The 24197-nt window shown below is 32.8% G+C and overlaps 4 protein-coding genes across 4 annotated transcripts; 2 read left to right on the forward strand and 2 right to left on the reverse strand.

Moving 5' to 3' along the window:
• Positions 1–1360: 1360 nt before the first annotated feature.
• Positions 1361–4242, reverse strand: LOC140751959 (uncharacterized). Its single transcript, XM_073086091.1, has 5 exons — positions 3888–4242; positions 3476–3647; positions 2918–3138; positions 2531–2661; positions 1361–1570 (listed from the first exon to the last, which is right to left on the reverse strand). Exons 1-5 carry the CDS (start codon positions 4059–4061, stop codon positions 1387–1389), a joined length of 882 nt encoding a protein of 293 aa, XP_072942192.1. The 5' UTR covers positions 4062–4242; the 3' UTR covers positions 1361–1386.
• A 218-nt stretch (positions 4243–4460) lies between these two features.
• LOC140751958 (uncharacterized) lies at positions 4461–6905 on the forward strand. Its single transcript, XM_073086090.1, has 5 exons — positions 4461–4757; positions 5109–5298; positions 5552–5772; positions 5948–6078; positions 6379–6905. The coding sequence occupies exons 1-5, from the start codon at positions 4611–4613 to the stop codon at positions 6581–6583; spliced, it is 894 nt and encodes a 297-aa protein (XP_072942191.1). The 5' UTR covers positions 4461–4610; the 3' UTR covers positions 6584–6905.
• A 1419-nt stretch (positions 6906–8324) lies between these two features.
• On the forward strand, positions 8325–11113 carry LOC140751790 (uncharacterized). The gene is made up of 5 exons (XM_073085834.1): positions 8325–8452; positions 8802–8946; positions 9389–9599; positions 10027–10126; positions 10542–11113. The coding sequence occupies exons 2-5, from the start codon at positions 8815–8817 to the stop codon at positions 10654–10656; spliced, it is 558 nt and encodes a 185-aa protein (XP_072941935.1). The 5' UTR covers positions 8325–8452; positions 8802–8814; the 3' UTR covers positions 10657–11113.
• A 4464-nt stretch (positions 11114–15577) lies between these two features.
• Positions 15578–21649, reverse strand: Arv1 (ACAT-related protein required for viability 1). Its single transcript, XM_073085367.1, has 7 exons — positions 21442–21649; positions 20743–20862; positions 20112–20245; positions 19552–19688; positions 19209–19280; positions 18651–18818; positions 15578–18081 (listed from the first exon to the last, which is right to left on the reverse strand). Exons 1-7 carry the CDS (start codon positions 21538–21540, stop codon positions 17969–17971), a joined length of 843 nt encoding a protein of 280 aa, XP_072941468.1. The 5' UTR covers positions 21541–21649; the 3' UTR covers positions 15578–17968.
• Between the last annotated feature and the right edge of the window lie 2548 nt (positions 21650–24197).

Genomic DNA, 24197 nt, shown 5'->3' on the forward strand with positions numbered 1-24197 from the left:
ATCTTAGTTATATCTTAATATAATTGAATATATTAATAAATTTACTTCTCTTCATGCAGACTTTTAAGTGGGAAGTAAAATATAAATTGAACCGGAATTTAACCTATTTAATTATAATTGTTAAGTAATTCATATAATGAAGCTGCTTAATATTAATATTTGTTTTGTGAATTTATACACTAGACCAGTTTTTTAAACACCGATTATTATGAATAATATAATATGGAATAATAATTAATGGAAAAAATATAAAATTTATTATGAGCTAATAAATTATAGTAATTATTTCAATGTAATACTGTAGCAATACTGTCTGTTTATACACCGCTGATAATATTAAAGTGAAGATTGTTATTATTTCAATTAAAATTGTAAATATATTTACTGTGTTTTTTTTTGTTTATGTCAATGCACATCATATGTTTTGGAGTTCATTAAATATTTATAATGTCATAATTCTACAAAAGGAATATTTTCATTGTTTATAAATTGCCTATATAGGTAAGAGTATTTTGGCATTTTTGATTTATTTAACATCAGTGATAAATACTATGTAATTACGTTTATCTATAGGTTTAAGGCATAATCTTATAAATAAAATTCTCATGTCACAATGTTAGTTACCGTACTCCTCCGAAACAGCTTTACCGATTGTCACCAAATTTTATATGCATATTCAGTAGGTCTGAGAATCGGCTACTATCTATTTTCCTTACCCCTAAGTGATAAGGGTTGTTCACCCTTAACATTTTTTTATTTATATGGCAACAAAACCTTTGCCGGGTCAGCTAGTATTTAATAAGATTAGTAAGATATATTATTATAATAGGCGATAGAGATATTAGGCGAAGGTAGTAAGTAAATTATGAGGGACGAGCACATGGTTTTTTTTTTAAATTCTAAGTCGAATTTGTTACCAAATAAATTTAGAAATTTCAATTGAAATTTGACAGCACCTGATCATGGAGTCCATCTTCGCCTTAAATTAATTAATAGAAGAAGCCACGTAGTAATTTATATAAAGACGTCTTCAGAGCACGTAATAATACCGTAGGACTTTAAGAGAAAATTGATATTATGGTGGCTAATAATTTATAGAGAAGGTGATAATATGCTAGTCTAAGTTAAAAGTAAAAACATATTGATTACCTACTATGTATTTTGTGCCTAGCGCCGTATGAGATTTATAAATTTTTAACAGTCAAAAATAGTTTGCATGGATTTGATACATGGATTTTTCTTATATATTTTATCGACGTTGTTGTATTTTTTTGTGTCTGTTCAGAAATATATTTATGAAAAATTAAATCATATAAAACAATTGGTTAAGAATTATCTTTTATTAGGTAAATAATAAATAATTGGCTATTAATGTTAATTAAAAATTTATAAGAAGGGTGGTTTACAAGGCTCCCTGAAACCGACATCAGGGTTGTAGTGGGTGGTGTAGATGGCGACGGTGTGGTGCGGTCTGCGCGGAAAGAACACCCGTTGACCGGCGTCGTCCACGAAGTCTGAATAGTCCATCGACCACTCGCGCTTCATGCCGCATTTCTCACAAATCCTGGATCTGAAAAGGTATCAGAAAGATTATTATTGTTATTATTAGTCTTAGTATTATTGTTCTTATTAATCAGTCTTAATAAACGAGTGTCAGGTATAATACGAGTATTAGGAAACCTTTTCTTTATACGTCCGACACTCCCTTTATGTATGAGTAAGGAAAGAACGTCAGTCCACCTGATGTTAAGTGGCCAGTATCGCCCATTGATATCTGTTATCCACGCCAGAAAGTTTCTTACGAGTCCAGTCTTACGAGGTCGACTATTAATACCAAATTTCCCGTGAGGACTATATTTGAATGCCTCGTTAAATCTCCTCTTTACCATATTTTTGAACTGGTTTGTGGTTCTTTGATGCATCAAATGAAATGAAATATTTTATTTTCGCGAATATATTAATGCAGTTCTTATTATAACTATTTTCTACTATATTATACCGAAAGGGTATCAAAAAATCTTTTTGTGAAAGTCAAACACTTTAAACGCAGTGGGTAACCTTGTAATATTGATGAATTATTATATAATTTAAATGCCAATAAATTTAATAATATTACATTTATTTGGACTCCTTGTAATATTTTAATCAATTTTACACAGTCCAATTGCAATTCAATAATGTAAATATGAACTTATTATGAAAATATCTAAATAGACTTTAATTTTTTTGTTAAAACAATCTTGAATAGTATGAAAAACCAATAAACTATTGTTAAAATACTCTTTTTAATTAAAGTTTAAGATTTTATACAAATACCTTCCTGATTTTCGTAATAAATTCGTACTTATTTTTCGTCACAGTCAGTTTTATAGAAAATATAAAAAAAATCTCAATCACCTGAACCAATTCCATATAAAACAATAATTTTTCTGAAGCTAAGCACAGATGCGTTGCCACTTGTAAGTATCAAGCTATACAGTCTATAAAAATACACTCGCCAAACTTAGTGGTAAAATAACAAACTACTCACGTGTACTGGCTAACAGCGACGACCTGGATCAGTGGGTACCGCAGCTCTTCAGCATGGGCAAGTGCTGTACGCAGCAACGTTGTCCCCACGCCTTGTCCGGACACCTCCGCTGCTGTGGCCAGCACCTCCACCTTGTAAATAAACAAGGTCTGGTCTAGAGGACCTCGATCCAATTTACAAATTATGCTAACTTTATATTGCGAATAATTGAAAGATAATTAACTTAATTCTTAAGTAAATGTAGTGTTCTGAATAGAACGATGATAGTACAACACGTCGCTAATTATTTAATATAAGTTTGTAAGTTGTATTGTTACATCTTAATATTAAAAATTGATGAATTTTAATAAGGTAGGAAGCGAAATATAACAATTATTAACCACTGACCTCGTAAATGAACTCAACATTGTACTTCTGGAATAAGTTGGGGCTCCTGATACAGTGCGCGCAGAAGTACATTCTGTTCCGTTCAGGCGTAGAGGCGGTGTGGTGCGCCCATTCCTCGAGCTCGTCTGCCGCCCACGGGAACACTTTGTTGGAGACGCTGACGCCTACCAGCTTCTGTTCGCCTGTCCTCTTGATGCGTTCTAAGGCAAGTAGCCTGTCGCCTACGAGATTGAAGAAATGTTAAGCCTGCAACTAGTTTTGAGTATTCTAAGTAGAAATCAATCTCTCACGCTGAGTACTCAGTTCTCAAGTGGCAAACGACCATGCAGATCCACCTGATGTAATGTGATATGTAACCACAGCAGCCCACGAAAATCTCTTACTAACTCCATATAAAACACAGGTTTCGCCTAAAGTCGATCATAGCTGTATTGCCATTGTAAATTATGTGGCGGTGGTAAATCTCTGATTGAACTTTTCTTTTTCTAAAATATTTTATAGATATATGGAAACCCAAAATAAAATAAGTGATAGTGTTAATATGCACTATATACTTACCAGAATTAGCATACTTCTCGGTCAAGATTTCCAGGTAGGGACAATTGAGGCACATCCAGAGACCGACGACGCTGGGCTCCCGCGGCCAGAACTCCGTGTACAGGAAGGAACGGATCTGGTTCGCGTGGCTGTTGTTCCCGCGTTCGATGGTCACATTGCGGATGTCGAAACACTGGAAGATGACATAGCAGTGATGGCATGATATAAAACTATAGGTATACGTACTGAACGTAGAACTATTTGAATATACGTATTTCTGATAAATCGATTGCATCGATGGTACATCATATTTTGGTGACTAGCTGCATTCGGTTGCAATAGCACGTTCAGTTATTGCAAGAGCTTCCAAAAGTAGCTATAACCGCCACTTAAACGTGGGCTACTCGCATAGTGAGTGTGAAAAAATACATACCGGTTTCCTATCAGGTGGGAAGATGCATACTTCGCAAGGGGAACGTTTTCTATGCGTGACCTTCTCGATGCTAGAATCTGAACGGGACTGAATATGGAACGGCATGCGCAGGGGAAGCTTTGAGAAACTTGCCACGTTTGAGGCAGTGATCTTTACTAGCTTCAAACAATTCATTTTTATCGAGAAGATGGTCAAAGGTCACGTAATCAATATTGCTTCATAGTAAACACGTATCAGAAAGTTTTTTTTCTGATTTTATCGCTGAAAGATTTTTCTCACATATTGCTTAAAATTTTGTGCTTACGAGAAGAAAAGAAATTGTAAATCTGTCATAGATTTATGATCAATCACTTGCTTTTTTGTCACTATGTCTTAAATAATTTAATAAAAGGAATTATCAATACCTATATGAAAATATCTTTCTTTTAAATTATCATTGTCCATGCAATATATTATCATAAAATAAATAAATAATACCAAATGGTAATTAAGTATCTATGTTAATTATAATACTAATCATGCTATGTGAATTTAAATTAAAGATTGAAAAAGTATATGAATTGAAAAAAATATAAACACGCATTTTGACATTTACAGCTGTCGTCACAATGCCATTCTATAAAATATAGCGAATTTCCGAAAAAAATGCAAAGCAAAACCTCGTAAACATGATTCTCGTTACCTAAAACTCAAATTTTGATAAACCATCGAAACAGAAAAATTATGTCAACAGTGAATAATTTAATGAAATTCTTGAAACTGTTACAATTCAAGAAGTCTCCGCCGGTCTTTCAACCTACAGAATGCTTTCAGTATTGGCGAGGTTTTGCTGATAAAACAAAATCGGAGACATCATCGAAACAAATTGTGGTAAGCTCAATTACATCGTCAAAAATTTATATGAAATAGGTAAAGCATTGCTTACTGATTTGTTTGTTATTGGCGTTGCTAAAACAAACAAGTTATCTTTCGTGGTGCCATACTTCCAAAGTACATAAATATTCTATTTCTTCATTACTTATTATAACTTCAAAAGATGCTACTCCTCCTCTTTAAACTCCATATAGCTGATACTTATCCATGTTTAAGTAACACGTAATTAATGATCAGAAAGGACCTTTCGATTATCACAGTGAAGAAATGTAAATAGCAAGACATATAATGACAACTATTCCTTGTATATCAAACTTGTAATCCATATAACTTCCATGTTGCTATTAGAAAATGGTCCAAGTCCAGGGTCCTGACAAAGACGAACGACTGCGAGTACGTCGCGCTCGACCAGCAGATGTTCCAAGGATCCTTCGCTTTGTCCGGGAGAACGCTCGCGTAGCATGGCCGGATTTCGCCAACCCACCTCCCAACCTCCACCTCATCTTAGGAGATTATGTCGCTCGGGCTTTAGCACAAGGTAATATAATATGATCTATGAATACATATTCTCAATCATGTATTTAAAAACACATTTATCATCTGTCTATTCACAAGATATGGCAAAAGATATATTTTTCGAATATTAAGCAAAAAAATAAGGTTGCGATTGATTCGGTTGAGACGATCCTTCAGCGAGAATTATATTATTTTAAGAACTGGTATGTAACAAAATACTGCTCTATGCATAGCAGAATCCTTCAGGGTATATATTCTTTCAAATAAATTGCCAGGACACTCGATGCTAGCTGAGCAACAGGAGCCGAAACGTGGTTGGAGTCTAATCCGAGGTCTAGCGATAAGCACAGCGGTATGCCCGTGGGACGCAATGATGCTCGAGAACTGGGCCAAATGCGTCAGATGCAAGCGATCTCGGCAGTTGGTGCACTTCACGGCACATTGTCTACAAGCTCCCGCTCTTCATGACAAATACCGAGTACATAAGATTCTGCAGGTATGTTAAATTGTTGCTTGCTGTTTATTATAAACGTTTCATAAGTATTAAACAGGTAGCTCAGGGATTTAAATGGTCCTTTGTAACATGCCCTCTGTAATGCGGTGTGCCAAGAATATCACTTAAAGCGCAGTTGGGTAACAATACAATTATTTATTTGTTTTATATATTTCAGGTAATACTGATAGTTCCGCCAGATGCTCCAAGGGCTACTGAAGTGATACACATGCTCGCCAAAAATACTATCAGCCGCGGTAGAGAGGTCGGGCTACCAGTTCTACGGTTTGACGTCACCAATAACCCTATGTTAGTACAATTATAAAACAATATGATATAATAGATAAAATAGATGGATACTTAAAATAAAATTTCTCTTTATTACCAAGAACTTGATAAATTTTAATCTGTAATTCGTCCAAGTAACCATTAATGCATCAAAAGTGAAAACGGGACGTGGAGTATGTATTACTTATCATGTGATCATTATCAAACAGATATTCTGCCTGAAATCAAGTGGGCCCATGTCTGCCTCATACCCTCTAAATCAGAACTTGGAACGTTAATAATTTTAATACCCTAATTTAATATAGTTAATACATTTTACAGAGCAAGAGCATTGGACGAATTAAATCTGATAAAGGAATGGGAAATGTCCTACAACTTACTACCTAATTCACTGAAAGAAAGGAAAGATATTACTATGAAAGAGGATCTCATCGACAACAAGGAAGAGCTACCAGAAATAAAACCAAAAAGTAAAAGTCAATTTATTGCAGTTTATACATCGACAAATAATTTTAAAAAATCATGACGTTTGAAAAGTATAGATTTATGGCATGATAGTGCTAAAATGTAACAACCACTAGAATGGAATGAGAACTATCATGTCTTTTTGGATGAGATTTACGGATCTAAGGAAAATAAAGAATGGAGCTCTGAAGTACTTATCTGCGTGCTATTATATAGTGTGCTAGAAACTTCTCAGCGCTTTTAATACAATCTTAATACAACCTCAATAAGAAACTGAAATTATGTAACTTGGAATTATCTTCGCTTTTACTAATGACTTTGTTAATACTATATTTTTTATCGGTTTGATGACGGCTGCTATTAAATCCTTAATAATCATTTAACCGTTGTTTTTATTTTAATTTATGAGCTTTATCACGATCATGATAACTTAAAATTAGATTTGATTCAAATATAGATTACCAATTTCAAATGAGATCAATACTAATATTCTTAACGACACTTCAATTGGGAGAAAATCTTTGGATCCTGGACGTTCTCTACATGCTCTCGGTGGCCTCAAAGGTTTTGAAAACATTGGAAGAAGCCAATGTCATGGCAAACAAATTACTGACAGAATACTTTTAAACGCTGCTGTGTTAGGATTTCATAAGAAAGACATACTTTTCTGACTCAATCTAGCTTACTTCTTATATAATACTAGCTGACCCGGCAAACGTTGTGTTGCCATATAAATAAAAAAATGTTTAGGGTGAACAACCCTTATCACTTAGGGGTATGAAAAATAGATAGTAGACGATTCTCAGACCTACTGAATATCCATATAAAATTTGGTGAAAATCGGTAAAGCCGTTTCGGAGGACTACGGTAACTAACATTGTGATACGAGAATTTTATATATAAGATAAAAAAGATTGCAAGAGGAATCTTGCTAGTGAATTTCTAATTCAAGCTTAAATTATATTTGGATTTTTCTAATGATTATCATTTATTTCAATATTGCTTAACGTGCGTACATTTCACAGTCCTCACAGTTAGTTTACAACAGTCTAAATTCAATTTTAAAACTGGTAACTTCGTAAGCAAATCGTTACTTTTGTAAACTGTTTCGTACATGTCTTTGTGTAGGTCGTGATTTCTTGCCGTTGGAGTAACTTTAAACTATTGATACCGCCCTATAAGAATTGACTAAGCAATGAATAGTTTGGCAACAGAGTAATGTCGAAAGCTAGGAAAGTTTATTTTAAACGTTGAATTAAAAACTGAAAATAAATGAAATAAAACAACCTAACGGAAAAATAAACATAAATAATAATATCTTTAACGGTTTTGAAAAAAAACAAGATGGCATTTTTGTCAGTTAAATAAAGCCTGTGATGTACCATAATTACTGACGAATAGTTTCACGAATAGTTTTTTATTTTATTAGTTTCACGAATACAATCTCTAAATAAAATTAAATCAATAAAAACAATTTAATAGCAATAAACATGTGGGCTTCACTAACGTTAAAATTTTCATTGTTTCTAGAAACAATAGCATAAAGAAAACATGGAATTAGTTTCAGGTTTCCAAAGCCTCTTTTTATCATAAATTCAATTTTATGGTTAGTCACGCTTTATACAAGGCCACAGTCATTCATAAACGATCCCACGGTCGATCGGTCTTCAGAGGCGACCATTTCGAAATAAGACCAAAAAACTAAGAACAAACAGCTATGTTTAATTTGGTATGCAACAAGCGCTGACCGTAGAAATTCGCTTACTGACAGAAGGACTTCACAAAGTAGGTACCGACGATTAACGAAATATTGCGACAGACCGCTCGAACCGCAATCGACAGTTATATAAAATACAACTGCAGAATTATTATATGGAGTTTGTGAACAGATCTGGACACCGAGTAACTTTTTGTGTGTATATTTAGTAAGGTAATAAAATACACCTGACTTTATCGTACAAAAACTAACGAAAGAAGATACTGTACGTAACGTTCTTCGGATGATTCCTTGGTTTTTTATCATCATTTAACTGTTTTGTGATTCGTGAAATATGACCTTTAAGAAAGTTTACAAAACCACAGTTTTTATTGAGTAGTGTAGAAGAATCACAGGCCGTAATATTAAGTATTGTTTAAATATCAAAGTGGTTATAATTAAACTTTTCACTTTAATAAAACAGAAACAATTCACATACTAATAAACTTAACAACACAATGGATGTCTGTAATTAATACTTTGTAATATATTTTAACATCTGCTTTACTGGTTCGTTATTCAGAATCACAGTCACAATGAAGTCGCTACTGCTTCTATGCATTTTGCAATATGCTGCAAGTCTTCCGATGACAACTCTCGAAGACCTGGAAATTGCTGATGACACATGGTCTGTTGGCTCATACGTGCGAGAAGTCAGAGCTGCAGCGGTAAGTTACACGATAAATGAAATCTTAAAAACTTTACGATATTAAAGTTTAAAGTAAGTTTTTATTTTCATTTTAACGAATGTTTTACAAGATATTGCAAGCTGTAATATTGACTATGAAACAATAATCTAGTGTCATAGAAGGTTATCAACACCTAGATTATTCAATTTAAGGATTGTAAAGTACATGGAAAATTAGGGCTAAGTCATTGTCAGGAAATTGTTCATTTTTTTCAAATATAATACTCGATACCCAACTTACTCCTAATTTATTTTCAATATGAATTTATTTAGTTCTAGATACATTCTCAATTTTCCACTCAGCTGTTCATATGTTTTTAACTTTCATTTTCGTTGTGTCTTCAAAGCCAAGAATAGCACAGACAGTCCTGTCGTGGGTAGAGCGTCGAAATCTTAGGGTTTAACTTGCTTTCCATTTCCAGCCGGATGACTATCACAAATCATACCAAAGCGAAGGTGACGGCGAAGTTGGATACTCGCGTAAGAAGTCGGGTGGAGGAAAGAAAGGGTATCAGCATTTCGACTCCTACCACAAGAAGGCTGGTGATAACTACGCGTTTGAGAAGGAGGACTCCTACGGACAGGAGCATGAGGGCCAACAAGGCGCACATAGTCACAAACAAGAGAGGAGAGGTGATAGATCTTCTCCACTTATAAGGCGGCCGATTAAGTTTGTTAGGCGGCTATTGAAGTGGATATTTTAAATGATAGATAATTATAGAAACACTGTTAAATAATTAAGTAGGTTAGATTTAGGTTTCTATAGTCCGTAACCAAAAATGAAAAATCTACCAAGAAATAGTAATTAATTTTTTTTATTAATGTTACCATGAAAAGCTAAGCTATGCGAAGCTAAAGTTTACCTGAGAATTAAGCTTTAATACAAACGAACTTAATCATACATAGTTAAAATGTTATAATTAGTTTTAAATAACGTATTTTTTCAATTACTTTATAACAATTTTATTTCATGTCTTTAAGTACGTTGTAAAAAGACAAAATTTAATAAAGGTATCATCTGAAAACATTAAGTATTTTTTATTAATTATTTACTTTACAGCCAAAGAAGAGCCGGAGGCAGAATATGAGGAAGAGGAAGAACATGAAGAGAAGGGAAAAAATAAGGAAAAGAAGAAGCACAGGCATTATGAGGAACTAAAGTAAGTTTTTTCATTTACGTTGATACTTTTTATTTTGTAGTAGTAAACCAGAATGCAGTAAAAAGTAAAAAGCAAATGCGGTAAGTCCTGACCTAAGTTCCGTGAATCCGTTGCACTATCAATAGAATAGGTTTGAATACCTGAAGATAAACACGAACAAAAAATCTCATAATGTGCGTTGCATACTCTTTTATTATAGGTATACCAGAAACAATTTAAACCTGATGTTGTTTTCATAAAATTATCGCGATGTCTTTGCATAAATAGCTTCTTCTTATTTTTGTGAGATAATTTTCACTGTGCATTAAATTAGTTTAAATTCTTCTGTAGGAAACAAGGAATCTTACAACCAAATGTTTGGAAGTCAATAGCTATCTATGTTTTTAGCTACAAAATAGTTTCTCTTGTCTTTCAGAGAGGGAGCTAGCGACGGCAACGGTGGTGTAGAGGCACATGGACATGACATCAGGGATTACACTCTCCCAGAAAAGTACACTTGGGGTGAGGGCGATGAAGATTTCAACTTTTAGAAGCATCTAGAATAATAGAATAAGGAATATTGTAGATTTACCTAGGTTTATCCTTTAGATACGTAATCATGTTTTTCAGGACTGATAGATATTAAAATAAATATATCATGTTCAAGTTTTAATAAGGTTTTATTAAAATTAACGGGGAAACAAAGGGAAGATAATAAATATTAAAGATACTATATTAGTTGTTCTACTGGTCTACCATTGTACCTTAAATGTGTGTTCTTGTTTGACAACTAAATAATTATCTAAGATATTGTTAGGTGACTTACTTCAGAAACTTATAGTTACCTCATTTGCATACATACCTATGAAAATAACTGTGCTTAGAATAAGAAAATCCTTATGTTGTTATATTTTTTTTTGTCATACATAAACGCCATCTATGATTTATATTATTCAACTTGCAAGGTATTGTGTGTGCAATTTTATCATTATTAAAATGTTTATTAGTTTTAAGAACTTACATTTATAAAATATGTATACGATAAAACGAAAACAATAAAATACATTAAACCATCTTCTGTCCTTTTTATAACCGTAAATTATTGCGTAGAATGGATTACACACAGTAATTTTTTTTTGTCATGAAGCGTTTGGTTACTACAGTAACACATAACATACTGTAGGTTATTATATTAACAGAAAGTTGTGTACTTTTACAGATTAAAGTATTAATTATAGATAAATATAACAATAATAATTTGCATTAATAATATAAATTGTGTGAAGATTATTAGGACTACGAAATATTTTTAAAACAATATTGTAACATACTGCAATGCAATAACGGAATACAAAATGAAATGTAATGGGTCACGAAATGTGACATTTCTGACGTTTGCGCTTTGAGTCTGACATTCGTTTGACACAGTTGTGTTTCTGTTTTGCTTGTGAAACTGAATCAAGAAAAATAATCGTTTGCGAAACAGGCAAAAAGTGTCCAGTTACGTGTGATGTGATTATTGGCGGTATCAATCAAAACAGCCATGAAGTTGAAAATCGACGTATTTGCAGCGATAATACTCGGCATTGTGCAGTGCACTTTCTCGGGTAAGGGGGCAATTATTTAATTGAATCAATTTATTCCGAACGTGTTGTAGAGCTTTATTCTTTTTAACAGATCACATCCCGTCCTGCAACGTAGCCAATTTTGAAGCGTGTCCGGGGGAAAACCAAGTATGCAAAGAGTCGTCATCAGAGTGCGTTTGCATCGATGGGTATACTAGAGTCGGTGATGATTGTACTCAGGTGCCAGAGTACACCTCTCATGACACTACAGCCGCTGTCGTCTCAATATTCACCATCGCTCTTATAGTCTGTGGCCTTGTGTTGGTCGTCAGGAAGTACAAGTTAATGGACTATATCCGACAAAGGATTAACTCGAGAAGGAACAATGACATCATGTACGAAGATGTGATGATTGGGCACGACGATCCCCCTCTCAGCCCGTAATCACTGTTAGATATTTCTATTAATTGAATAATTTATTCCTAGTTAGTAATTGTTACCTCTGTTTGGACATTCTATTGATAGTTGTATTTAATATTACAAAAATGGTTTTGTTTAGATTTTATACACATATTTTTGTATTTGAGTTTTGTAATAAGTAATAAAATATATTACTAATTTTAGTAAGATTGGTCTATTGTATTAAGTAAATATAGATTTATTGGGATTTAACAACAATATAAATTTTAACAATAAACAATTTAACGCTATTTAAAATAAAATAAAACTAATACAATTAACACTAAAATTTATAAATAAAATAAATGAGTCAAATCGCTGCCCCGTGGAAGTGTACCCAAGATACTAGCAGCATTACCTCGCTGAATTGACAAACTAATTTGTTGGCCGAGGTAAGCTCCAGCTCTTGGGTCACCGGAGGCCTCAATCAGGCGCGAAGACAATTCTTTATAGAAATGCTTCGCTTCTGGTCCCCACGGTCCCATCGTCTCGACTGCGAAAGGCACAAACATGTAACTCTGTGAGATGTTAGCATATTTGCGCCGCTTCACAGCCTCAGCAGATTCAGCCGCCGCTCCAGCACGCATCGAGGTCGCCTGTATATGAGATGGAGCCATGGTATCAACACATGTGGCATCCCATACCAAGGACCTCCCCTGTTTCCAGGGCACGAGTGTCAATCCATCAGGCCGCTTGCCATCATCACGCACTATACCTTTCGGCTCTAGAGTGGCCGGTACGTTGATGGTGACAAGGGCCCGACGGATGACATCGTTGATGCTTGCGTGGCGCGACATACGGCCGGCACTGCGTTGACACGACAGACCGTGATGACCAGACTGACCGACGCCTTCTCCACAGACACAACGATGTGGCTCATTTATTTTTAAGCCAAGACGCAGACACACACATAGGGACAAAGTGGAATTATCCAAAAGAGTCCCTATGTTGCTCGATGGAAGAGCCTGTAGCCAGAAACCTGACTCTCGCTCCGATACTGCTAAAAGACGAGCCCGCTCTGTAATACCATCTGTCGAATTCAAAAGTGATTCATGGGTTAATTTACAGAGGGGCTCGTCCCATAATTTTTGGACGTGTAATAATTTGGGATAATTTTGATTTGGGCAGGCCAATACCCAAGCAGATTTGGCTTCACTCATGTACGCAACGTCGTAGGTAATTAGTGATTTTGATAAAATTTTCGAAACTTTAAGTAAATAAATTAATAACCTGATAAGGACATTCTTAACATTATTTATTGATAAGGCTTTATTTATGCATGTTAATCACAAATTATCTTTTTATGCCCTTTGTATTGGGCTGAGGTAAACATTACTGGCAAATGCATATTAGTATATAATTTTATACCTATACTTAGTTCTCATCCTTCTGTTTAAACAGGAAAATCTGTACATCATATTTTATAAACTTCTGATGTCTTTTAAAGCAGTTTATTACTCTTCACAGCAATATATAAACCGAATAATTGTTTCTTTGAAAGCATGAGACATACATAAATATATACCATTTAATTAAAGTATTGCATTTGATTTCAAGTACATTTTAAGTTAAATAAATAAGAAATAAAAATATAAGAAATTATTTCAACAATTTTAAACTCTGATTATATTTTTAGTCATTTAGACTTGTGCAGCTCCACTTTTGGCAGCAATGTAAAGTTATTTATGTAATTGGAAACAATGTGGCCACAATGTACTGATGCAGCATATTTTGTTGTTGAATACATACATATAATATGAACACAAATAAACCATTGATAGAATGTTCAAACAATGAATCTATGTTATATTCTAAGCATAGATAAAAATGCCTAACTGTAATAATTATGATAATTGAGAAGCAACAATGTATTATATGTATTTTATATAGTAAGCTAAAAACACATTGTACAACACATAATCCGGTCAACGCTATTATTTTTGATCAATTTAATATACTTTTCATTATGATTTTTATTATATCTATTACATATACCTGTTTCTTAGTAGTCAACACTATGCATAATTTTAAATCAATGAAACTCATATGAACGTAAAATAGATCAAATTTGATTTTAATTTTTTTAATATTTATTACCTATATCAAGAAACATCAAGATAAGTTAATCTGAATAGAAGCCTGTAATGTGTGTTATGAATATGTTTATATTTCGGATATTATATAATAATAAAAGACATCTAAAAGGTTAAGAGTCTATGCAAGTATATGTATAGCTCCACACTCTCCAAATTGTCCAACTCTTCATTTATCCAACTGCACTATATCAGTGTTTATCAATCAGTAATTATGAACCCTTATTTGCATACCTTGTCGCCATATTCTAATTTCCCATCTTGTCCTCCTGTACATTCCCTTATGGCTTACAATATGTTTAATTTACACATAAGTGGATGGTTAATTATCAGTTAGAATGTTGTAATGAAATAATTGTTGAAATGTAGCTTAGATACGAATGGCTTATTATACCAGATGCCATATACAAAATCTGTCAAATAAGTTCAGCGTACTTTCATTTGGTAAAAGGCAATTAGCTTAAATTGTATTCAATTCGGTGCACATTTTTGGTTGCTTTATTATTGTGATTTATTAGAATGTAGCGGTGATGGTGGTAGATATTCTAGATAATAACATTATTAGCTCTGCAAATATGCATCGCAGAAAACAGTCTTTTTGATACCAATATTATTAACCGATGTGGTTTAAAATGTCGCACATAACATTACATAGCAAATTTTACAGTGATTTTATTGATTCAAAAAAATGATTTTGTGTAAAAAGGAAGAGATGGATGTAATAAAATAGTCTTACTAGAAATTGTGAGACTAATGGATTGTGAAATTAATTTACTGTTGTTCCACAATTGACTATAATAATATAAAGTTACCAACAATGTTTTTTTGTAATGTGACTTATTTGCCAAATACTAGCTTATGCATTTATGTCATGAAAATATAAAATAATGCCAGTATTTGCCAAATGAAACCATTTGTCACAAGCAATTGTTGCACATGTGATAGTGTTTTTCTATAACTTGCATAAATTAAGATATAAAATAGATTTAATATCATGTGATTAATCATGTAGCATTGTTTATTAATGTTTATTTGTATAATAATGGTTTATTTAGTTTTGCTTGTGCTCAATTTCACCAAAGACTGAAGTGTTGTTTTTCTAAAAAAAATGTTCCTTTTTAAATATATTTCTAACAATCGAAAATAAACTGAGTTAAAAAATAAATAAAAATGTGACATTCATAACATAATCTTAACTATTAGGATATCGTTGTTTTAAAATTATTCTTGGGTTAAGTCAACAGTCATGACAGTTAATTAAATACCAGAATATTAAGTTTGGATTAAAGTAAGGATGGATACTATAGACAATTTTTGTCTAATATGATATTATTTAGGTAACAAAATGCACAAAATACTGGGTATTCTTTATTATTGAATTTATAGTTTACAATATATATACAATGATAAAAAGCAAAGACAACTAAATATGCAAAAGCAAGAAATGCAAAAGTAACAGATAGTTTGTCAAGTGTAAAATCAATTAATCAATTACTTCATTCAATGAACAGGGACTTTAGTAAAGTGAACCCAGTTGCTTAGATAGTCTAGAGTCAAATACGCCCATTGTAAATACTCAATCTATCGAATGTTTTGCCTACCAAAGATCAAAATGTGTTCATTTCTTCATTATAAGACATTGTCAAATTTTGATCTTTGGTAGATTACAATTGATGGATTGATTTTTAATAACGGGAGTTTAATGTATAAGATAATTACTGGTGAAATGATTTGCACAAATAAATAGTCTTGCCACATATTATTATACTTGTTCTTGTTGACATTAATATATTTCCTATAGATATGAGTATGTATTTCGAACAAATGTGGGAAAATTAAGTGTGAGAATAATTCATTAAATAATAAGTTAAACAGGCAACAATTTATTAACTACTTCGTAGTAAGATATCCAGTCGACATTGTGGCAAAGTTTTTGTTTAATCTAAAGTAATGAATTCAAATTTAATGTATAATATGGTAATATGGCTTGAAAGATTATAAAGTTGTTTTGAGAATTATTTTTAATGATTTTTGAAAATAAACGGTAACATGTTCGTTATAATCAAGATTTTTCCATTATTTTATAGTATTGTATAATATATCACCAATAATTATAATAATGCAGATTAACTATAACAATTATTATTATCTTTTTGTAGGGAATATACATTTTTATGTTAGTATTTTAGTAGCTTCAAAAACTTGTCGAGGAACAGAACTAAGAAAATTCATTTCTTTATATTTATCAAAATCTATTACAAATCTGCACATATTTCGTTTATTTATAGTTTTTAGTCATAAATGATTTATCAGTCATGCGTAAAATCTCGGTTAAAAGTGGAATTACACACAGTGTAGACTTTATCTGTACAATAATAATATGCACAAGTGTAGAGTGTAGTTTCATTACAGATAATGTATTTTATTCAAAGAAAGTTTAAACTCCACTGTAAAGACCGAACCAAATTTGTATTTAAGCTATAGAAATTTGTGTGTAAAAGACAGTATAGTAAATAGTAGGTAGATTCTATTATGTTCCATTTTTAGGGGATTTTTTGTAAATGTACTTCCAAGGCTATCATAAAACCCTTATTTATATGGGACCATTAAAAGATTGACTTATAAAATGAACATTGGGAATATAACCAAATATTTATTTTTGTTTCTTCTATGATAATATGTTTGTTTAGTTTTGCATTGATAATAAGTCTACAGTATAATAAGTCAATAATCTCTATGCAATTAAATCATTCACACAAATGCATCATGACTCAGTGACCTTCAGTTTTTGTTTTAGGTAATGAGTATTTATGTGCATTTGATTAAATAATGAATCATATTACCTACATACATTGTAATAATTATAATCATTTTAATGGATGCGTGTTTCAGTAGGTATAATATTGTAAAATGTAATTAAATACAGTTATGGTCAGCGCCAAACTGCATCGCAATAGCAAATTGTAGATATTAGCGGGCCCCCCGACACCCTCCGCTGCCCGCTCTCGCCCACATTCTAGGCGCAACAACTTCAGAGCGGACTAGAAGTTTGGCGCGATCTATATAAATATAAACAACGATAAAACATTTTAAAGTAAATATTTAATGCTCGTATTTTTAATAATAATTTGTTAAAATGCATGAGTATTTAAATTTGTAGTTCGTATTTTTAAGCTTACGTATAATATGCAGTTTATTGTTAAATGTTAGGTAACCAAAATAAATGTCTAAATATTTAAATTATATATTTTTCAAATAAATACTCTGTGATATTATTAAGTTGTTTTATTTCTGTTTTTTTTAAATATATTGTATGTTACAAATATATTATTTTGCAATATAAAATAATATTCACTATTATTTACAAATATAATACAATGTCTTTTGACTTCTGACTTGTGAGTACATATACATCTTATGTAACATTCTCGTGTCACAATGTTAGTTACCGTACTGCTCAGAAATGGCTTTACCGATTTTCACCAAATTTTATATGCATATTCAGTAGGTTTGAGAATCGGCTACTATCTATTTTTCATGCCCCCATGTGATAAGGATTATTTATATGGCAATACAACGTTTTCCGGGTCAACTAGTAGACTATATAATACTGTTTTCCAAAAATACTATTTTTCTTCATCATCTCAGCGACTGGGCGATATAATAGGCTGGCCCATGATGCCCCAGCTTGGTGGCAAAAATCTCAGCTCCACTATACTTCCATTCTTCCATAAACTTAAATAGATTTAACTTAACAGTCTTCTTATAAATGGTGTGACATGGAATGTAGCTTGATACTTGGCGATACTGCTGGCAGCCAAGACTAACAATGTTAATATCTTTGGAGATTCGTATAGCACTGGAAAAGCAAAAAAATACTGTTTAAGTTATTGAAGTAGATGAATTATAGTTCCATGTGATGGTAAGTGCTACTGTGGTCAATGCATAGATATCTATATTGAACCCCAAATAGTTTAAATCTTATCTGAGATAGGCCACAGATGTGTTACCATACAAAAAAAAACCGCGGCAAAGCTATGCTACTTAATCCGCTGAGCGCCATCTATACTATTTAGTAATTAAAGAATTTTAACACATTTTTTTCACATTTGCGAATTTTGATGTGCAGAAGTTTAAATATTTTTTTGGTAATTTTAAAATTACAATTCACGTATAAATTACTTTCGACGTAATAATTCACAAATAGAAGCTTTTCCGCTTTTTAATATTAATACAAGGTACATTTCGTGTGGTAAAGAGAAGCCAAGCACGGTTCCTGCTGTGTTCATGTGTAGTTGGAACCGTTTTTATGTTCTACTTATAGACAGATCTAGAGCATACTCTTCTCTTTTATCAGATCTCAGATTTCGTTTTATACATTATCATCATTTCATATACACTATTTACATATCCATTACACGTACATACCTATGAAAGCATTATAGAAGACCACAAAACTGTACAGGAAGACAAGGAGGTAGTGGATAGCCCTCGTCTCAGGTGGAGTATCTGCGGTGCCCCACACTAACATCGGCAATGTGAACAGTAGACTCATGTTGGCTAGCGAAAACGCTTTTAAAACTCGTGTAATGGACACTGCAAAAGAAAAATATATCCAAATATTCATTTGAAGTAGCTATTTAAAAATATAAAATTGAGTATTTGGTTTGAGTATTGCCTTTAGTACCATATGTAAGGTATATATCTCATTTTACAGCAGAATTCAGGTTATAATACCCCACACAGGTCCCCGGTGGATCTGTATACATAAGAAACATGAAAATATGTTTTTAAAACTTTTAAACTTCGTGAAAAGGGAAAGTTATCTTTAATCTAATTTTTTTGTCCTATACAATTTTTGGGCATTGTCCTCCAGGAACCACATCACTGCACTTTTATAAGTAACAGGTAAGTCAGAGTCATACTAGTACCCTTAGTTTAGAACAAAATAGATATTAATAATAACATAGTAACTTTTATACCAACCATCACTTTGTACAGTACAAATTTTCATCAAACTCATCAATATGTGGACAGTGGAAATGAACACCACAATACCTGAAATATAACAGATGAAACAAATCATGCCATAATGTTAAAGTTACACGCATTAGAACATTCAAATCGCTCTACTGTAAAGTTGTGAAAACTCACTTGCACCAGTTTACATAGGATGTAAACCTGTGCATATTACAGAAAATAAAAATACATACATACACATTGTATATGATGATGTTGTACTTGTACATTATACAATGTTTGTAGATAAAATTGCACCATTAAGCTAGAACTAGCAAATTTCTATTGAACCAAACAAAACAAAAGTTACCAGTAAATGTTGATATACATTGTATGTAGAAATCCTTTTCCCATATAAACAAGTCTACATCATGATTCTCCCTGTGAACCCAGCCTCTGCAGTCAGTCCTCCATGGTTCTGGCAAATCAAACTTGTAGGACAGATTCCTGAAACAGAAAGTTGAGTTCTTAGGTGAGAAACATATATTTGCCAAAGGTTTGCATTTTATGGATTGATTACAGAAAACCATGAATGGAAGGGATTAGCTTTTTTTTATTATATTGGAGTAGGAAACATGAAAAAAGTCCACCTGATGATAATTGGCTACTGCCGCCCATGATGAAATGCTACCCTAAATGACTTAGAATGCCTCAAATAAGTCTACTACACTACTACTACTACTACACCTTTCAAAACAGAACATAGCAGTGTTCATTAACATTGACATGATATTAAGGAAGAGCAACTGTGGCAGTGGTGCCTCCGGAGTCCAACCACAAAGGGATCTACTCAAACAAATCTTTAAAACTAAACAAAATAAACAAAGCAAGTTTAATGAAATCTTGAAACAAACTAAGTTAAGAACTTACAAGTATGTAGTATTCACTGTATTGTTGTTCTGTATGTCACACACTGTGTTGATCACAATGTTGAGCAGACTGTCGTTCCGCCACACTCCAAATGTCTCCAGCATGATCAGAATGATAAACAGCTTCCAATATAACTGGAAATATCAAGTATTTGGATTTACATTTAAATAAATACATTTATATAAATACCTAAAAACTAAATGTGGTATATTGATAAATTCATGAGGGTTTATATACTTGGTTTTTATTTGTTTTATGTTTAACAATAACTAGGAATCATTTTAAAGGGCAGTTTTAAGAATAAACAATTAATTTGTTGTCACAACAAGTGACAGCGGTTGAAACCTGTATTGTTCATCATAGCACCATCCCCACATATACAAATTTCTATTTAATAACAACAATTAAGCTTTGTTTCAGTTTGAACAGGGTAGGCCACTTCAAGAGGCATACAAACTTCGTCCTCAGGGGTACCAACACATCTAGGACTAATCTTAGGTAGAACTCTAATCCTATTTAGAGCTACATAAGTACCTGGGTGGCCAAAACATTCAACAACAGATTCTTATTTACTATTTTTATATTATGACAAATATCTTAACTATAATCAAAACATAAGCATTCATATTACCTTAAAGTCTGTATTATAAATGATATGCCTCTGTGCTTCCTTGGACATCAAGACGAGATCAATCATTACAATCACTGGGTCATATTCTAGATACTTGTCTACTATTCCTTTGCAGTTTTCCTGGAAATCAACAAATGTTCACGTATAAATTGTGTGAAGAGTTTATCATTTTCAATTTTACAAATAAATAAGATATAAATTACAAGTATTTAATAACAGGCGAATTTTAGGTACTTTTCTAATTGATTTGACTATGTAGATTACAGTAACCATACTGATTTCAAAGTTGTAATCATAAGTTGCACACCAAAGTACAGATAATATATGGAAAGTTATGTATGGATATTATAATACTATCTGAGGTTGATAACAGATGTCGATGGGTAGCAGTAGCCTTTTATCATGAGGTGGAATGCAAGCTCGTCTGCTACTCCTTTATTATAAAAAAAAAAACATTTCTCAATGGTGTGTGAAGTCTACCAATTCGCACTGGGCCAGTGCAGTACACATTGGCCTACACTCTGAGAGGACCTGTGTTCAGCAGTGGGACAATAATGGGTTGACGACGATAACGGTACAGAATACACATTATGCCTTAATCTTTTTTTATCCGTCTATTTAACGATTTAGAAATCTTGTACATATAATTCGATACACAAAACGTTGTTAGATATACAGTAAAAATAAGATAATACTTACACATTTTGTTAATTTAAGAACTGATGGTCCGTAAGTTTTATACAGTGCGCCTGCCGCCTTGCCACAATTCACACATTTATACTCACATTTATTTTCCATTTATAGTTTCTTATATAATTTCTATTCCTACAAACTAAATAGTGGGTGGTTGTTTGGTGAAGAAACTTAGAGGTTATGTTTATGTTTATCGTTACTTGAGTATTCTTAGTTTCTTACGTTCAAAAATCATGTGTCAACTGAACTAAAGTGGCGGTAACAGATTATTATTTCTAATAATTGTTTTAATAAAAAATATCAATTTCTTTATAGAAAAGGGTATCAAAATGGAAAAAAATTAATAGGTTAGAAAAGAAGTCGAAGAAGAAGTCTCTATCGTAAAAATATCGATATGTAGTTTTTGAACGCAGCTTTTAATGCGTTTAGTTACTTCACTGTTTGTTTATTTATACCCAAACAGTATTGGTTTATTTCTGGATAAGCATAAACACTAACGTTTTAGAATTATTATAATTGATTATTTAAAAATGGGCTTAAAATTAATAAATCTTTGCTTTAAATAAATAAAAAAATAATATAAATAATAAAAATAGAAAAAATCTGAAGAAGAGATGAGAGGAGAGGAGGTGAGGTGAGATGAGATTAGAGGCTCCTCTTGTCTTGTCGGCGTTTCGTTTTCTCTTCTGTTCTTAGTTCAGCTCATTCTATTGTGTATTCAGATTTCTGTATGAAAATTGAGTGGTTTTATGTAGGTACTTACTCATTTTCATTTCCGATATCCATGATTATAGATGATTGTCTATCACCATCACAAGGAATTACGTAAAATTTAGATTGTATTAAAATTAGCTTATTCAGTGGTGGATTAAGGTCGTCGGAGGCCCGGAGCGGAAAGTTGAATGGAGGCCCCCAGTGAAAAAAATTGATTTGATTTTACAAAATTACAAATGTATCATAGACTTCTTCGCCGACAAATATGTATGATTCCGACGACTTTTTTTTTAGCTAGTTAGCAATTGTGTTTGGAGGCCACACAAACCCGACCCTGGGCGGACCACCCCTTCCGCCCCACCCCTTAGTCCGCTAGAACTACGACCATTTCAATTACAGTTACCTAAGTATTTGTTGGTCACCAAGAATTTCTAGTTAAGACGGCTAACTAAGCGAGACACGACGCAATGCTGACCGCAATATCAATTTCGCATTGCACGTTATCGTCGCTTAGTATTTATATCGTACGATTTTTACGTCGTTTTGATGATTTTCAAGTCGTCAATAAAATAATATATTTTTCAATACTTCTATTATTATTTTTTATATTATGCTGTGGGTTTTGATACAAAATGTTGAATTAGCTCTTAGTTAATTTTTTTAACAAAAATACAACCGACTTCTATGTCACTACAAAGTAAAAAAGAATTGAAATAAATGTTGGTTTAGTACATATTTCTGAAGCTATCGGCTTCAGGCTCTTCAGGCTTTCGCTTTCGCTTTCGCTTTCAGCTTTCGGCGCTCAATATATTTCGTTGGATAATGATGTAAACAGCGTGTGTAATATGTTCCAACCTAACCTAACTAAATAGTCAATGATGAACTGGCTTTGCAATTTCATCAGAACCTACACCAAATATCTTCAAACACAACTCAATTATTCCCATCGGTTGAGGAGTTACATATTTTGTCTCCGAGCCACATTATCAGACCCTTAAATAGTCAATGATGAACTGGCTTTGAAATTTCATTAGTACCTACGTCAAATATCTTCAAACACAACTCAATTATTCCCATCGGTTGAGGAGTTATATATTTTGTCTCCGAGACACATTATCAGACCCTTAAATAGTCAATGATGAACTGGTTTTGTAATTTCATTAGAACCTACACCAAATATCCTCAAACACAACTCAATTATTCCCATCGGTTGAGGAGTTACATATTTTGTCTTCAGAACCCGCTCTGATCCTCTTCATATTAAGAGTGGACCAACTTGTAGCAATTGTACACACACGAAATTAAAGGCATTAAAATAGGTTCATAAACGGCAAAGTTATGGCTGTTATATTTACATGGGTGGAGGAGTTCCCCTCATTTTCTCCAGAACCCATTTCGGAGTATTTCGTGTACATACATAAAAAAAAAGATACCGGCCGAATTGATAACTACCTCCTTTTTGAAGTCGGTTAAAAATAAATATTCGAAGTATCGCAAGTACAGAAACATAACATAGAATTTTCGATTGAGTTTCGAATAAAATATTTTCAGGTAAGAATTCAAAATCATGTGGAAAAAGTAATAGCAATTAATACGCCACCACTACATCGCCGTTTAGAAAATTTGAGGAAAATTTAAATCTTGGGCTAACCAATTTTTCTTTAATATACAAATGAAACCCACGTCACGACATAAACGTCGTGGGCAACAAAGGGTCCCTCAATACCAGCAGGTGATTCCATTAGCGCGGTACTGCAGGCGCTTTCGGCTCGATTTTAAAATAATTGGACGCCGTAACCAATTCGGAGTCGTGGACAGAGACTAGCTACGGACTGGGAAATTGCCTGAATATATTATAATGCTGACTGAACTAAGATACCTGAAACGTTCACAGTTCTTGCAGTGAAGAAACGAATCTTAGTAATGAAAGTACCAAAGCTGTAGATAGGTAATGTTAAGGATTCAAAATTATTTGATACACACATGGGAAAAATATGAAAAGAAGGAACGAAAAGGGAGAACGAAAGAGTAGTTGTTAAATGTCTTGT

Source organism: Epargyreus clarus, unplaced genomic scaffold, assembly GCF_041222505.1.
Source record: "Epargyreus clarus isolate Ecla_fem2 unplaced genomic scaffold, WU_Ecla_fem_2.2 ptg000023l, whole genome shotgun sequence".
Lineage (NCBI taxonomy): Eukaryota > Metazoa > Arthropoda > Insecta > Lepidoptera > Hesperiidae > Epargyreus > Epargyreus clarus.

What these genes read in the sequence shown, in the direction of transcription:
- LOC140751790 (XM_073085834.1), top strand. Translation starts at nt 8,815, where the DNA reads ATGAAGTCGCTACTGCTTCTATGCATTTTGCAATATGCTGCAAGTCTT. An exon ending in GAGAAGTCAGAGCTGCAGCG is followed by an intron (nt 8,947 to 9,388) that starts GTAAGTTACACG and finishes TTCCATTTCCAG; the next exon opens with CCGGATGACTATCACAAATC. An exon ending in TCACAAACAAGAGAGGAGAG is followed by an intron (nt 9,600 to 10,026) that starts GTGATAGATCTT and finishes TTTACTTTACAG; the next exon opens with CCAAAGAAGAGCCGGAGGCA.
- Arv1 (XM_073085367.1), bottom strand. Translation starts at nt 21,540, where the DNA reads ATGGAAAATAAATGTGAGTATAAATGTGTGAATTGTGGCAAGGCGGCA. An exon ending in TTGTACTGTACAAAGTGATG is followed by an intron (nt 18,819 to 19,208) that starts GTTGGTATAAAA and finishes TTTCTTTTGCAG; the next exon opens with TGTCCATTACACGAGTTTTA. An exon ending in CTTCTATAATGCTTTCATAG is followed by an intron (nt 18,082 to 18,650) that starts GTATGTACGTGT and finishes TTGCTTTTCCAG; the next exon opens with TGCTATACGAATCTCCAAAG.
- LOC140751958 (XM_073086090.1), top strand. Translation starts at nt 4,611, where the DNA reads ATGTCAACAGTGAATAATTTAATGAAATTCTTGAAACTGTTACAATTC. An exon ending in GAGTACATAAGATTCTGCAG is followed by an intron (nt 5,773 to 5,947) that starts GTATGTTAAATT and finishes TATATATTTCAG; the next exon opens with GTAATACTGATAGTTCCGCC. An exon ending in GACGTCACCAATAACCCTAT is followed by an intron (nt 6,079 to 6,378) that starts GTTAGTACAATT and finishes TACATTTTACAG; the next exon opens with AGCAAGAGCATTGGACGAAT.
- LOC140751959 (XM_073086091.1), bottom strand. Translation starts at nt 4,061, where the DNA reads ATGAATTGTTTGAAGCTAGTAAAGATCACTGCCTCAAACGTGGCAAGT. An exon ending in ATGTTGAGTTCATTTACGAG is followed by an intron (nt 2,662 to 2,917) that starts GTCAGTGGTTAA and finishes TTTATTTACAAG; the next exon opens with GTGGAGGTGCTGGCCACAGC. An exon ending in GTCGCTGTTAGCCAGTACAC is followed by an intron (nt 1,571 to 2,530) that starts GTGAGTAGTTTG and finishes ATACCTTTTCAG; the next exon opens with ATCCAGGATTTGTGAGAAAT.